General features: G+C 47.1%; 1 protein-coding gene across 2 annotated transcripts in view; it reads left to right on the top strand.

Annotated features, from left to right (window-relative positions):
- TTI1 (TELO2 interacting protein 1) overlaps positions 1-14,457 on the top strand; it is a 44,164-nt gene extending 29,707 nt beyond the window's left edge. The window contains exons 6-9 of one of the 2 annotated variants that reach the window (XR_006514395.2): positions 1,595-1,799; positions 2,091-2,178; positions 13,742-14,048; positions 14,215-14,457. Coding sequence is in view for 1 of the 2 variants with exons in the window: in XM_044748791.2 (XP_044604726.1) it covers positions 1,595-1,799; positions 2,091-2,178; positions 13,742-13,925 (477 nt within the window). In the remaining variant the exon portion in view is untranslated. Of the gene's footprint in view, positions 1-1,594; positions 1,800-2,090; positions 2,179-13,741 lie in introns of both variants that reach the window. The other variant, XM_044748791.2, reaches the window with a different exon arrangement.
- The last annotated feature ends 1,474 nt before the right edge of the window (positions 14,458-15,931 follow it).

Here is a 15,931-nt window from a genome sequence, read left to right as displayed (position 1 = left end):
AAGTGATAGAACCTAGATGTGTGAGTTCATGCCCATGTTCTTAGCACTGCACAAGAGTCAAGGTGAAGGGGCCAAGGTTCTGGGAATGGGCATCCTCTGCCCAGTCAGGTGACGTTGGGCAAAGCCCATGAGCACTGATTTTCAGATAGGGCTTAGGAACACCTAATCCACCTTTCTCATGGTGTTGTTTTCAAGGATAAAGCAGGACTAGTTGGTGAAATGCTTTGAAAAGTTAAAAGCCCTGTATATATCAGATATTCTTCTCCCTGACTTAGTTTGGCTTATATTAGCACACATATTTTAGCTTATTTATTTATATCTTTCCTTGTTCTGAAAAGCACTTAAGGCAACCTACGGAGATACATTTACCATGGCAAGCTGACATAAATTAGAAGTAGGTGAGCAAGATGAGGCAAAGCAAAAAGATGCGTAGGGATGTAAAATGAAGCCAGGAATGCAACTAATGTGCTTGGCAAAGTACTTTGGTTTTCTGTAAGATTCTTCAGCGTATACTGGACCAAAATGCAAGCTTACGCTTAAAACATAAAATTGTTAGTATTTTTTTCCAAAGCAAAACACGCAAAATGACACATGCTTGCAACCGCGTAGTGGGGAGTAAGGAAGGGAAGGAGGGAGGTGGGGAAGCGGGGAGGGGAGGGAGGTCTTGCTAAATCTTATTCACATGTGCTGTTTTCCTTTGTGAAAATTAATAGGTTATCTGAAATGCTAGCAAGCATAAAAAAATGAAAAAATATAAAGATGTGTGCGCTGTAACCGAGGCTGCTTTTCCATGCCCAGGCATGCTGACGACACCCGCGGTCTGCAACGCCTCATGCAGTCCAACTGAGGGACCTGAAATAAGCACCTCATTCTCTGCAAAGTCGGCAAACACTTCTGTGTTGGTTATGCCTTGCTTACCAATTTTTAAAGAAAGTCCTATTATCCTGGATACTCAGTCTTGTGCAGCGGGGCAAAACATGTTCTGCCAGAGAAAGTTCAAAACGAGACATGCAAAGAAACCGCCTGTTGGGAAAGATGGAATGAGGGTGATGCACATTAGAGATTGTGCAGTGGAACCCAAGGAACTCTGACTCCCCTCTGACCTCTGGGGGCCCTGCCCTGTCTCAGCCAAGGGACCTCGGCCCCCGTTGTCCTCCCAGTGCCCACATGTGGCAGCAGCGGGGCCTCGTGTTTGTGTTTGCTCAGCCAGCTAGAGTTAAAAGCACAAGTCTTTTCTCAAAGGATGTTAGGAAGATTCAAGAGATGATCTGTGTGAACTGCTTTAAGCTCTTCTTTTTTTTTTAACAAAAAGAGGAGGAAAATCAAGGTATTAATCATATTATTCATCCAACTCAAAATTCCTTTGAATTATTCTCCATGTAATCTGTATTTATGGATAGAATCAGCCATGCCTTAGGAGCAGAGACCTCCGAATTCATAACTGTCAGAATCACAAACCATAGGCAAGGAATTAACAGCAGTAATTCTATTTTTTTCGAGCAGAGACCTAGATGAAATTGAAGTACCAAACACTCTTTAGCTGTCTTGCTGCCTTGGCAATGTTCAGTCACCAGGTTGGGGGCTGTTTCTGCAGGTTTTGCGTACCCTGGGAGGCAAGTGTGGCGATTTTCTAAGGAGTCGGTTCTGCAAAGATGTCCTGCCAAAGCTGGCTGGCTCCTTGGTCACCCAGGCTCCCGTCAGTGCCAGGGCTGGACCAGTTTACTCCCATACGTTGGCCTTCAAGTTGCAGCTGGCTGTCTTGCAGGGCCTGGGCCCCCTCTGCGAGAAACTGGACCTAGGTAGGTACTAGCCAGTCTCACCTGGACAGACACACTGTGCCTTCTGTCTCACTCTCGCTATTGCACTCTGCTTACTCGTGCTCCCCTCGTGTCTCTTCACGTGCGCATCCTTCAGTCTTACTTTGGCCCTATTTGTCCATTTACCTTGATGTGTTTTTTGACTTGCTGGGTGGACTAAAGAGCCCACAGCATCCTGCCTAGCTGTTCCAGTTTCCTCAGATAGCATTTGGTTACTGCTCGTCCCAAATGAAGTCTGAGGGCCAATGCTTGTTTTGTTTTTCCTCCCTGCAGGTGAGGGTGACCTGAATAAAGTGGCTGCTGCCTGCTTGATTTACCTCAGCGCCAAACAGCCCGTGAAATTACAAGAGGCTGCCAGGAGGTACGTCTGCTTGATCACCCGCATCTCTTTACGTTTGTTCTAAATTATAGATGATTTGCTAATGGTGAGCAGAGTTGAGGCATCTCTGCTCTCTTCTCTCTCTTCTTGCCAGGTTAAGATGATTTCTTTAACTGTGCCAACTCTAGAGATGGTATTTTTACTAGACGCATTTCTCTTTCAAGTAACCTTTTCCTCTGCTGCAGTGTCAGCAACAATTCCAAAGGGGCAAAAAGCAGAAAGACAGTGTGCTGGAGGGAACAAAGCACTCTCCTGGTTGGGGGGCAGTCTGCTTCTAGGCCCTACTCCTCTGGTGACCAAGTGACCTGGCACCTCTGTGGGCCTCAGCTCTCTCCTCCTCAAAGCGAAAGCATCAGGTTACTGAGCTGGCATACCTTGACTCCACAGAGCGTCTTAACTGGGCGTCAGGCGCTGTGTACCCTCGCAAATTGTATGCAAAGTTGGGTGTGTGCAAGCAGACACATACGTGCCTTTTTCCAGACAGAGTCTGCACCATTCATCTAATTATAATAGGGGTCTATGAACCAAGAAACGTTAAGAACCACTGGACTAATGGCTTATAGTTCCTTAACTGACTCTGAAATTGTGTGATTCTAATTTCCAAGAGTTTTGCTTATTCGAGAACGGCTGTAGCACGTCTAACGGAAGAAGCTATGTTGGTTCCTTGAGTCCTAAAGGATTTTTCTCAAAAGCTAAAACTCTGAGCGCAGCAGCGTTTCCCAGGCTTGAGACGCAGAAGGCGTTCTGACCCCCTTTCCCCAGCTCTCCTCCAGCTGGGAGCAGCCTGCACCCTGGAACTGCCATCCCCTGGGCGTCTGCTGCTGGAGCAAAAGCTTGCCTGGCCGACCTGGCATTGTGTACTGCTCTGGGCCCTGCAACTCCACGTCCCAGAGCAAAGAAACAGTCCCTCCCCCTTCTTAGGCTTCTGGTAACGCATCCCTGATCTTCCTTGGGGGGTAGGAGTCATCTCTTTCCTGAAGGACTGAAAGGCTGCTCTGACTGTGAAATGAGGAAAGCAGACTTGCTCCCTTATAAACCTTGCACTCTGTGAGTGATGGAAATATCTTTTTGAATTGATTTATTGTCCTTTGCAATTTTTTGCTCCTGATTTCCCCAGTTCCTTTTTTTCTTTCTGTCTCTTTCCCGTCACATCCCCTAGGCCCAGAATCAGTCATGGTTTCTTGAGCACAGGGGCACACATCCCAACCAGCTTCTTATCCCCAGACATTCTTATTCCTCAAAGAACCAACTTAGGGTGAAAATAGTCCTTCCCTGGGCAGTGTCCCTGAAGCTGATCGTGCTGTGATTTAAAGTACAATTCAGGAACATAATGAACTCATCTTGAAGTAAATTCTTTTGTGTTTGTTACAACCAAGAATTATAAAGATCTGATTTTCACATTTCCTGTCCCATTCTACTTTTTCTACACCCACCCCATACCTACCCGTCCTTCCAGTTTAGACCCATCAAACAAGCTAATATTCACAGTTCATTATCTTTTCATTTCTAATTTTCTCTTTTGCTGCTGATAGCAATTAAACCTGGAGTGGGACCTTGCTGAGTTGAGTTGAGTTGCATTCCCGGTGCCTCTCGAGGAGGAGCATGCGGCCAGACCTCTTGACTGCAGCGCCTTTGTTTGCTCCTCCGCATTCCGTGTTCGTTTGTTCCGTGTGGAGTCAGATGACCTCCCTCTTGACGGGCTGGGAGGGGAGGAAGTGCAAGGTTGATTGCTTCACAAACACATCATCTGCAAACTTATTTTGAAGTCAGGGGAAAAAATCAGTGTTGTCCTTGATGAGGAGCTGATTTGGCATCTTGATTCAGAAATTAATAAGCTCTCTAAATGAGAGAGGAAGCCTGAGACAATGGGAAGCCTGGTCTCTTTGTGAGCCTCCTTACCGAGTGCAGAGAGGGAGATGGGTGGGCCGATCCGCACCGAAATGCAGGGATGCAGGACAGATAAAGAGGTCCCTGAGTGAGCAGAGGGACTCACCACCCATCCAGCTGTTTGTCTCTAATTCTCCTCTTTCCTTCACACCCCACATCCAGTCCAGAAGTAAAGCCTGTCTACCTAACTTGCAGAATCTCTCTTCAAACTGTCTGCTTCTCTTTACCTCCAAGCCACCAGATCAGGCCAGGCCTCCCTCATCTCTTACCTGAATGACTGTGGAAGCCCCCTCGCTGGCCCCCTGCTTCCACTCCTGCTCCTCAGTGTTACCCCTCAGTGGTCAGTGACACCCCCACCCACTCCTGGGAGAAGAGAGGGCTGTTGTGTTCGTTTCCAGGGCCCAAGAGGAAGGCCTATGGCCAGAGGGTTACAATCACTCCAGCCTCAGCTCCGTACTTGGAAGAGCCAGTAAAGCCAGAGCTCTCAGAGCTGGTGAGTGTCCAACCCGGGGCAGATGCCCCTCCATCTGACAGGGCTGGTGAGGACGCCTGTGAGGGCTGGTGGGTGAGCAGCCCACCGGGTCTGGCAGGTGGGCATTGAGACCTCTGAGGGACAGCCTCCCTCGAGTTGGTATGGAGGCAAACTCAGCAGCTCCATGAAAAGTTCCTCTCTGTGTCCATACATTTGGGTTTTTCCTTCCTCCTGTTTGCTTTTCCTGATTCAGAAGAATGACCAAGGCTGTGTTTGCTTTTTTAATTTCTCATATTAAATATAGCCTTCGTGGCAGGCTTTTACGTCCAGGCTGTAAACTCTAGAAATGGAAATTGATCAGGGGGTGGTTGATATAACTGAGGCTGTAAATGCTCAGAACGGGGATGCCATTCCAGTTTAATGCTTTTGTCTAGCGAATGTGCCTTGTGAGGAGGGGCATAAATCTTGCAACTTAGGGGAGGGGTGGGGGTACAGGCAGGGTACAACCTTGCTGTATGTTACCACCAGGTGTCACTGTTAACTGGCTATGCAAGAAAAATACCAGCTCCCCAAAGTCCATCTAGTTAAATAACTTCAATGGATAATAAATGAGAAAATCATATTTGGGGTGGGAGGAGGGCTCAGCCTACCACAAGCTGTAAATAAGGCAGTGTCCTTGAGGGTAAGCACTGGATCACAAAATAACAGGTCACGTCAGCCACGCTTCCAGCTCAGCCATGGCAGAGGCAAACTTAACTCATTTAAATTCCCAAGTGGCCCCCAAGATATCTCCCAGCATGCAGTGGGCCTCCACAGTTCTGTGCTTTCTGGCAATGGAGCTTTCCTTCCCATACATGAAAGGAATTTGAGATGAGAGCGCATACCCCAAATTTCTGTGTTTTTCCTTGAAGCCAGTACATGCTCTCAGCCTGGTTCAACTCAGCTCCGTTAAAACCACACTCCTTGGGCCTATGTCTGAGCAGCCTCGGAGAGTCCCTCTCTTTTGCAGGGAGATCTTAAATCATCCAGTGGATCTTCCACCCTTAGGCTGAAAGGAACAAAGGAGGCAATACCTAGTTTTAAAAAGAGGAAGTCCATGCCCAACAGGTGTTCACAATGGAGGAACAATGCTTTTAGGCCACTTGGTCTCCAGCTCCAGGCCTACCTCCACCTGCCAACCCCAGAATGGAGGTAGGGATGCAGGGTGCCAGCAGGTAGTATGTGCAGGTCTTGGATGCTGGAGTCCTTGATGTGTGTTTGGGGGCAGGGTGGGGGGAGGAAGGGCACCCTCCCAGCTTCCCCTGCCTGACCATTGTATATGAAGGCAAAGGGCACCAGTCTTGGAGGTGGACAAACCTCGGTTCAGATCTTGCTGGCTCCATGACCTTGAGCAAACGACTTAGTTTCCTTGTGCCTCATTTCCTTCCTCTATAACCTGGGGATGGTGATAACACCTTCCTCCCAGAGTCCTTGTGCAGATGAGTTGCATTCATAGGTGAGGGAGTCCATTCAGCGTTCATTCCTTCTGCTGATCACTGAGGAGCTTCTATGTGCCAGGCACTGTTCTAAGCACTGAAAGTAGAGGGGAGCAAGAGAGAGGAGCCCTCTGCCCTACACTGCTTATGTTCCAGAGGTATATTGATGTGTACACAAGCCTATGTGGGATATATATAGATATGCCAAACATATGCATTATGTATATGTTGCACATGCGCATGCACACTTGGGCATGGTATTTCTTGTGGTAAGCCTGCTTCATCTACACTCAAATTTGAACAGAGGTTTTCGCCTCAGAATGTGATCTTTTTCATGTTAATTGTGCCGCCTCCCCCTACTGCCCTTTGCATGAGAAGTCAGGACTAGGTTTGAAGGTTCATTTACTGACTGACTTCCTCGCTTTCTCTCTAGCAGTAGGATTCGCCCATCAAAGAACCAGCCAGTGCCTTCAAGCCCTGGACGAACACAGACTGGCACAGGCTGGTTCATTTCATCCCCGTCAGAGCCCCAACTCCTCTCTTTACCCACACATGGGCCTATTATATTTGAACGGGTCAGGAGCCGCAGAGGTGATCCTTTAGTTCAGCTGAGCTTGAAATTAGTAGCTCGTCCCCTTAAACGCTGTGGGCAGTTTGTTTGAGCTTGGGCTGCAGAGCTGTTTCCCCCTCAGATTGTACCCAGCATGGAAACGAGAGCACTCCTCGTATTTTTCCTTTTGACATTTGATTAATAGTTGACAAATCCAGACCCAAGTAGTTAGCTTTCCTATTATCCATCTTTTGACAGGCATTGCTGTTTTTCTTTTCCAGGCTCATTGTTCTAAAAATACACTCAGATCTAAAGCTGTTCGCTGTGCCTATATAGGCATGATTTCCTGGTGTCAAAGATAAGAGACATCTGCCATGCAGATAACAAACAAAGTGGGTTGCCAGGTTTCCGATCTGAAGGCAGGGACCTCTGTGCTACTTAAATCAAATACTACCCATCCTTTCCCTGCTACCTAGGTGTGTCGTGTGATTGACAATCTGCCAGGGTCAACTGTTTTACCACCCAGTGGGAAAGGTGCATGCGCTGTACATCCCATGCTGGCTCGGGAACCAGGATGCTCTTAATGCTCCTCGTAGCTGGACCACCAGCACAAAGTGGATTTCAGATATCAAGAGCCTTGGCAGACCACAGGGTAACTGTTTCATCACTTTGCAGGGCCTATGGTCTGTCCTGAGCAGCTAAGTGGCTGGACTGAGTGTGATGATTGATCTCTGTACCAAGTGAGGTAGCCAGGGAAATGGCCTCAATTCTCTTAATATATATCTCTTTATTTAAAAGAGCCAAGGACTGTGTTGAGGGTTGAAAGATTTCAAAGATGAATACCAAGTTGGAGTTGGCCTCACGTTGCTGCTCAGTTGCAGTGTAACCTTGGGTAAATAGATTTACTTCTCAGAGTCTCAGTTTCCTCGTCTACAAGGCTATAATAAGCATATCAGTTATTTTCCACCCAATAAAATTATTACAAGGATTCAGTAACATCTATATCATTCTTTAGCACAAAATATCAGCACAGAGTAAAAAGTCAGTAAGTAGTAGATTTTATCATTATTTAAACTTCCTCCTTATTCCAAAAAAGGCCTAGGGCATCAAGAGAAATAAGAAATGAAGAAAATTTTTAAAAGGGAAAAATAATAAGAGAGAAAACAAGGTGAAGCCGGAGTTGAGCTTAGTATATAAAGTGCAGACAGCGCTCTGCACCCTGACTAGAGAGGAGCCTTTTATGGCTCTGGGCTTCCTCACAGCAAAGAGGGAAGTGCACCTGTCGTGCAGCTTCCAGTCATTACTGGAATGAGGAAAGGAAGCTTTTCAGAAAGATGCACAGCTTTCCTTGGCACTGAACCCTAGGAAAATTTCTCCATGGGTCGTCTTAGAAGAACATTGGGTACTGTTGTGGCTAATATCCCTAACGTGCCTGCAGTCAACACAGAAGTACATTTCCCAGAGCTGATTCTTACAGCATCCATCAGTGGAGGCTGCTGGCTTAGTGCCAAAGTGTGGGTTACAGGAAAGCAGTTACAGGAAGCAGGGAGGGGGCAAAATAGGCAGGCTGCTACGAAGATGTCTTTATCTTCAAGGTTATGACTCTTCCAGGGAGGAGCAGGAAACACTGCGTGTGGCTGAGAGTACAGCCAGCCAGGCCAAGGCCCAGGTCAGCCATTGCATGGGGCCACTTTGAAATTGGCACCCAGGAGGTGTTCTCATGGGATCTAGGCCTGCAGGGGGCCTGGAGGCGAGAGAGCTGGCCAGATGGAAGGGGCTGCTTTTAAATCCTGCCCCCATGGGATTTAAACCCTTCTAAGTTCTGGCTTATTTTTGAATTGTCTGTAACAGATTGGTCCTCTCAGTGCCATATCTTTTTAAATATGCACAAAGCAATGGAGTCATTCCACTGCATTTATGATACTTTGTCTTGTGGTACTTCAGGGGCGCGATTAGCATCGTAAGCTTCTACTGGTGTTTATGGTTTTAAATCCTGTCCCATTGCATTTAAATATTTCTAATATTGGTCTCTGTGTGAATATACGGTTTGGAGTTAGATTGATAAATGAATGGTTTTGAACAGGTAAATATAGTTAAGTGTAACAAGTATGTATAGTTGCAAAGATAATTGGTAGTATTTATTTGGAGACTAAATCGTGGCTTCAAGTCATAATCCTCCATTTCCAACATTTAGAAACAAAAAATGACCTCCATGCAGGGGAAGATAGCTAAATTGAATAGCAAGAAAGGACAGGCTTGAAATACTGTTTAACCAATGAACTGAGACCCATTAGAGTAAATTACTGAGTATAGAAACATTGCCCCACTGCTTGCTGGCTAGGACACGTCGACACCCTGAGCATCCATTTGTTTAGAAGGAAACACACACAGCCTCATTTGTAGCATCAGCGTGTACGGAGTCATGGGAGAAGAGATGGCCAGAAAAAAGAAGAGCGTGGAGGCTGTTCTGCCAGAGAGGGAATAAGAGGGAAGCTAAAATAACTTTGTGGACATGCCTACTCTCCAACAACTGAGTTTATTTTCCGATTCTATTGAGTCATGCCCATGTAGAGACAGCCTATATCATGTTCCTAAGGAGACATCCCTGAATAACTTCTCTAGAAACCCTAAATAAATAAATAAATAAATAAATAAACAAATCACAAAGCCACAAGTTCTTTACCACTGGCATTTATGCAGACAGCTCATGAGAGCATTTTATAAATCCAGAAAGAGACAAGGAGCAGCAGATCCCTCAAGCAAGTAATTGACGGAGAAAGAATAGCCTGTCACCCGGGAGAGCTGGAAGCTCTGCGTTGCAGTTACAGTTTATTTAGCTTCGCTGGGCCTCCGTCGGCTGCAGTTTTCTAGAGCTCCTTTTGAGCAGATGTTGTCTAGACCAAGATGGTGAGGACACACTCTGTCATATCTGCATCTGCAGCAAAGAGGTTTCTTTTGGGTTTTGCCACATTTAAGAGGCAAGGGGCTATGACCCAGCACCCATGCTTGAGAACTGCTGTGGACTGTTGGAGCTAGAAGGGGCCTTCGAACTGGTCTGATACACCCCAGTGTCCCCTCCTCAGGAATCCTTCCACAGCTCCACCCCACGCATGACTTCTAGCACAGCCTTCTCCACGTTGCATCGTGGGCCCCTGTCATTAGTCTGTCCTCCCCACCAGACAGGGAGGCTTGAGGCCAGAGCATTTGTCCATCCATCTTTGTATCCCACGTGCCCAGCACAGTGCCTAGGCTGGACCAGGTGCTGTAAACCTTTGGTAAACCACCAAGAGATGGGACCCTCACCTAGCTGACCAGATTCTAGTAGCACATTTCCTACCTTCCCGGGCCACCTCATCCCCAGCCTTGTCACTCGGAGCACCTCGATATTGATCATAAAGGAATGAGCCGCTGCTCTTGGTTTGGTGTCTGGAGTTTATTAGGTTCTTACTGATGCCCACCAATTGTAGATAGGGCTGAAGTGCAGGGAAATGGCTGCCTGCATGAAGTGAAATTCAATAAAACCGCATTTTAAGTGAAAAATCAGTATAAACACCAGGCTTCTTTGCCATGGAAACAGAGGTTGCTTAGAAACTGCCTAACGGCGAGTTCTAAATTTTTTAAAGTCAAGTTATCATTTAAGCTACACGGCCCTACAGGTTATTGAGAGATAATCACTCCCCCCGGGACACTCGGAGGCATGAGGCACAGCTGAGTGCCTCCTGAAACTCTGGGGACCAGATAATCTCTTGATAACTGTGCTCCCTGGAGCCACTGATTTGGGCCAGGGGGAAGGAGAAAGAAATTTTTGTGCAGGAGTTAAATAGTGTACATATATATTTTTTAAAGTGTTTGAAAAAAGATGGAGCTGGCCATTTGGCAATTTCAGCAGCCATCTCTGCCGTGTCTCAAGATGTATTTGGAACATTTTCCAGTCAGTTACCCCAGTCACTTCAAAGCAGAGGTCCTGTGCTTGTCTTCTGGCTTTTGATGATGCAAAAAGGCTTTTGAAGTCTTTCCTCTCTGGGAGCCCCTCTCCCCAGCTCAAGATAGGCAGGAACTGGCCCCAGGATAAAGTGGTCCCAGAGTTTGGAGCAAAGCTCTGCCACTGAGCACTCAGACAAGACTTCCTGGGTCACAGGCTCAGCTCCCAGGGGCTTAAAGCAAACAAGGGTCCAGGTTGAGAATTTGTGGGCATTTAGAGTTCAGCGGGTCCCATGCCTTTTGCCAAGCAAGAACACAGCTACACCTGCCAGCGCGTGGTTGCATGGCACGGTATTTGCTCCCAACTTCAGGCATGCAGAGGGCAAAGAATACTGCATTCATTTCTTCCTGAAAATAATGGGCGAAATGAGAACCCCCTCTGGCTGAGAACTGGGACCCCCCACCAAGACAGTATGAAGAAAATTATGAGTAAAACAAAAGACAAATGTTTTGCCCTTTTCAGAGTATCTGGGAATTTTCTGTGCCATGGTGATGCTGCTAGGGTTGGTGGTGATGATTATTCCTCAGACGCACACACACTCTCTGGAAGGAAGTGCTTTTACTATACACTTCAAAGTGTTTTCCTCCTTAGAGCCTAGGAACAAACCTGTGAGGAGGGTGGGGCAGGTGTGATCATCTTCTTTTGGAGAAAGAGGAAACAGGTTCATGGAGGCAAAATAATTTGCTCCAAGCCACAGAGGTGGAAGAAGGAACCTGCATTGTTGCCTGCCATTCGGGGGAGTCTACCCCTTTAAGAGCTAAGAAGTGAGACCCAAAATAATTCTTCCAAGAGTTTGACTCCCACTTAATAAAAGAAAGTGAACTTTGCACACTTTTTTTTTTTTTTTTGCTTCCCTGTTAGCATTTTATTTAGAAATCTCCCAGGGGAAAAAGAGTGGCTTCCTTTCTTTTCCTGCCAACAAATACAACATCTGCATTTAGCATGTTAGAAAGGACTCAGAAAATGAGCATTGCTGTGTTTTCACACCGTGTAAGTCAGAGCAGAGCTGTGGCTGAACTGGGCCATGGTACTACTTTGCTGGGTGTTGCCCAGATCAAAATACTCCTTGAAGCTGAGAGTGTGCTGTGCTGTAGCTTGAGAAATTGTTCCAGTTCTTGAAAGGAAAAAAAAAGAGAGAAACCCCTTGCATTCTAACAGACTTTGGCACTAGGGAAAACTGTCAGCTGTGTCACGTGTAAATAGAAATCCGCCTCCCATTTTTGGTGCATTTTTTAATCATTTCCCTTGCCACTCTAATTATCAAAGATATTTTTGTTTTTAAACAAAAATTGTCTCCCACGCAGGCCCCATCTCCTTTCTGCCGTGAAGTGGAAACGATGAATTAGAATATTCTAATCACTCCTGCAGCAACTGCTGCTGAGCTTATAAACATAAGATCATCCTAAGTAATGAAAACTTAAATTATTTAGGCACAAAACAGGCCAGAAAAAATCTTAAAGTGCCCCCTCCATCTGCCCCCTTGCTCCTCAGCACATGTCTGTTAAACGCGAGGAAGAAAGCAGAACTGGCTTCACTGAGCTAAGACCCAGATCTCCTGAGGGCACAGGTTTTTCAGATTAACGAAATTAAAAACCAGAACTGAGCTCCATTTAGCACGAGTTTAGGTTCCTGTTTGATGCCCAACAGTATGGGAGAGGCTGCTAGGAATGGTGGTCAAGAATAAAATGTGATCCATCGACAGATACTGTCCACTCAAGTAGACAGGGATCGCATGTGCTAGACGCTGGCTGAGGCTAGATCTGTGTTTTCTCCTTTAAAGCTCAGCAAAAGCCTGAGTGAACTACACCCTCCATTTTTAGCAAGGAGGAAACTGAGACCAGGTTGAGTAATCTCCCATAGCCACAAAGCTGGTGATGTCTGCGTTAACGTGAATCCTGTTAGTAACGTTCCTTAGTGCTTCCTTGGGGGTGAGCATTGACCTTTCCTTTGGATCCTTTTATAGAATGTAAATATTCCAGAGAGGGATGTCATCCGGTCATTAGTGTGCAGCATAGTAAGTCACTTATCAAATATAAGAACCTGTTCAATCAAGTGTCTGTTGAGGGCTTACCATGTGCCATCTAGGTGTCTGGGATGCAGCAGTGAACCAAACAGACATGGTCCCTGCCCTCAGGGGCTTGTATTGTGGGGAAGGAAGATGGCCAGTAGACAAGTAGTTGATAAATGCTAGGAAGGCTATCCTGAAAGAGAAAAATAAGGGGCAACCACCTAGGCAAAACAGTCCAAGAAGGCCAACTCTTCCAAGCAGGTGATACATGAGTTGAGATGGGCAGGATGGCCCAGAGGGAGCCAGCTAGGGGAGGGCCTCGCCCTTCCTGGGAGTGAAAAGCCAGATTCTGAATTGCAGAGTGGCCAGGTGTATGAAGTTTACCCTTGGACTGCCCAGTGCAGTGGTCCTGGGCACGTGTTTGATTGTTTGGAAATGGGATAAGAGCGGATACGAGGCAAGGGTTGTGACCCCACAGTTCAGACCAAGACAAAGAACCTCACGCTTGGTGACCCTATGGTGTCAGGTGGCCCGGGCCCTTCAGCTCTGTCCATGTCTTATGTAGGACACCAGTGCTCTGCCTCTGCCAAAGCTCACAGGGCCGGGCTCAGGTGGTCCTGCCCTAGGAGAATAACTGGGTTTGATCCCTGTACAAGCATGTTCAGACCACCAAGAGTCCATGGCTCTCAGTGGCCAGAAAGAGGCCAACTACAGAGTTCACCAGCGAGCTGGAGGGCCGCAGATGAGGACCTGGAGCCTCCGAGGTTTTGGGCTTACCCAGGGTCCCCACGCAGGACAGGGAGCCCTTGCTCTGTGGCTGTCCTGTGAGCCGACTGGATCCTGTAATGAAGGGGGGCACTGTTAGTTTTCTTCTTTCTGGAAATTCCTGCTTTACATCCCAGAACTTAACCAGTTTCTTTACCAAGCGCTTGTTTGATGTCAATATTGTTCTACTCAGACTAATTACTTTTCTTCCCTGTGTCAATGGATATGAAACTCTGCCTCTATTTCTGTTAGGCTTTGGACCATCCAAATGGCCTTGTCTTATGAACTAAAGTGAGTTTGTTCTGCTCTTAGAAGTGGTTTGACATTATCATCAGTTTCTTCCAGAAAGCCCAGTAAGTGGCCTCTCCTCCCCCAGGCCCCCTCACTCCTTTTCGTCTCTTCGCAGCGTTTTCCTCCACTTGATGAAAGCAGACCCGGACTCCACCTGGTTCCTCCTGAACGAACTTTACTGTCCCATGCAGTTCACACCCCCCCACCCCAGCCTCCATCCTGTGCGGTTCCAGGGAGCCACCGAGCAGCAGAACCCATACTCCGCCAACGTGCTCCGCCTGCTCCGGGAGCTGCAGTGACCCCGCCCCTCCCCCAGGGGCAAGCAGGCGCCAGGGGAGCCCTCCCCCACCCCTTCCTAGGACATGGGGCTGACCCCACCCTAGCCGAAGGCGGTGGTGGCAGCAGCAGAGAAGACTTCAAAGGTGGGTTAGACAGCTGATCAATTTATAAATTGATCGATCACACAAATGCTTAGAAATTGGATTAAAGAAAGTAGCCAACTGTTATTTATATTTCATACCTGGTGTTTTCAAATGACATTGTCTGGCGGCTCTAAGGGCTTAACTCCTTAGTTTACCATCTCTGCAGCCCCAGCCGCCTCACAGGCCACTCCACACCAGCACACCCACACCGGAGAGCTTAAGGACACGTGGGCCTGTACTCCGCATCACATGTGTCCTCTGAGTGCCTGAGGACCACGTGGAACCGTCACATGTCCAGGAGCCTTCAGAACAGCCCTGCACTCCTCAAATCATGAGGTGGAACTAATCCGTGGCACCTAACCTGTTCTTTGGAAGAAAATGAAATAAAGGCACTTCTTGGATGAAAAGATGATCAAGAGCTCACTTTGAAGGTTGTTGCTTAAATTGGGTGACTTTTTAAGAATGAGTTTATGTTTTTGAATGGATAATGAGGAGCCATGATCTGAAATCCAAGCAGTCCAAAACAGATGCAGTAAAAAGTAAGTCTCCCCTCCCTGCTCCCCAGACAGCTGGTTTCCCTCCCCGAGGCCAAAACACTCAGGAAGATGTTCTGGATACCTTTTAAAAAGCAGGAGATTAGCTTTTTTAACTTTGTATTCTGGTTCCTAGTATACAGAGCTTGTTTGAAGCCCCAGGTACCCATAACCCAGCTGCCACTTTCCAGCACACGCTGCTCTGCTTCTCCCCCTGCCACTCCCCTCCCCACCCCCACCCAGCCTCTGGGTTATTTTGAAGCAACTCCCAGATGTCATATCCAAACCTTTTTTTAGCATGCAACCACAATAGCATTATCACACCTAAAAAATTAACAATGGTCCTTTAATATTGTATTCAGTCAGTGTTTAGATTTCCCCAGTGTGTTTGAATCAGGATCCAAATAAGATATGTACTTTACTGTTATCAATATGTCCCTTAATAAATCTCTTTTAATTTATAGATTCCCCCTCCACCTTTCTTTTCTTTTCCCCGTAAGTTTTTTGCTGAGGAAACAAGGTCATTTATCCTACAGCATTTCCCACAGTCTGGATTTACTGATTACATCCCTGGGGGTCGTTCACGGACTCCTGTCACTTGTATTTCCTGTAAATGGGGAGGCAGAATAAGAGGCTTGATTGGGTTTGGTTTTTTTGTTTCAGATTTTTTGGGGGGCAACACTCCTCCACAGGTGGTATTATTTACTTCCGTCAGGAGGTATGTAATGTCTGATCTATTCTTGTGATGTTGGCAGCCATTGGTGATCCCTCCTGGGTCCCCCATTCATGAGGGATTGCACAGTAGTGCTGTTCTGGCCCCACCTGCCAGCTTGCGTTTAGATAGAATACCTGTGTATGGGAGCCTTCCTTCAGCAACCCTGCCGTAACCTTGAGGGAGTTTGAGCAGAAAAAGCAGGGGAAATCATGATCTTTCTAGCTGGGGGAGTTAAAACACACAGATTATGTAAATTTAGGTACACAGCCACACAGCCACACACACACACACACACACACACACACCCATCCCCGTATGCTGAAGGGTCACAGGAATGATGAATGCTTCCTCACCAGATGCATGGGGAGACCCCATCCGGATAACTCCTCCAGTGACATAGATGGATAATCCCCAAGCTCTGAAGAACCCAAAAAGTGGTTGGCAGAGGGACATATTGGAGCAAGGGTTCCCAGCCAGTTCCAGGGAGGCCCCACTCATTTCCTTTTAGGTCTTCCCTACAAGGGCAGTGGATGTCCAGCTCGGGTCTGGGTGGCAACAGCCTGGCTCCTGGTCTGGCTCTGCTAGTGAGTCATCAGAGAGCTCCCTCTCTTTGGGCCTCAGTTCTCCTGCCTGTC

This window comes from Equus asinus, chromosome 15 (assembly GCF_041296235.1).
Source record: "Equus asinus isolate D_3611 breed Donkey chromosome 15, EquAss-T2T_v2, whole genome shotgun sequence".
Classification (NCBI taxonomy): domain Eukaryota; kingdom Metazoa; phylum Chordata; class Mammalia; order Perissodactyla; family Equidae; genus Equus; species Equus asinus.
The sequence above is the reverse complement of the archived record's forward strand: the minus strand, read 5'-3'. Positions and strand labels throughout refer to the sequence as shown.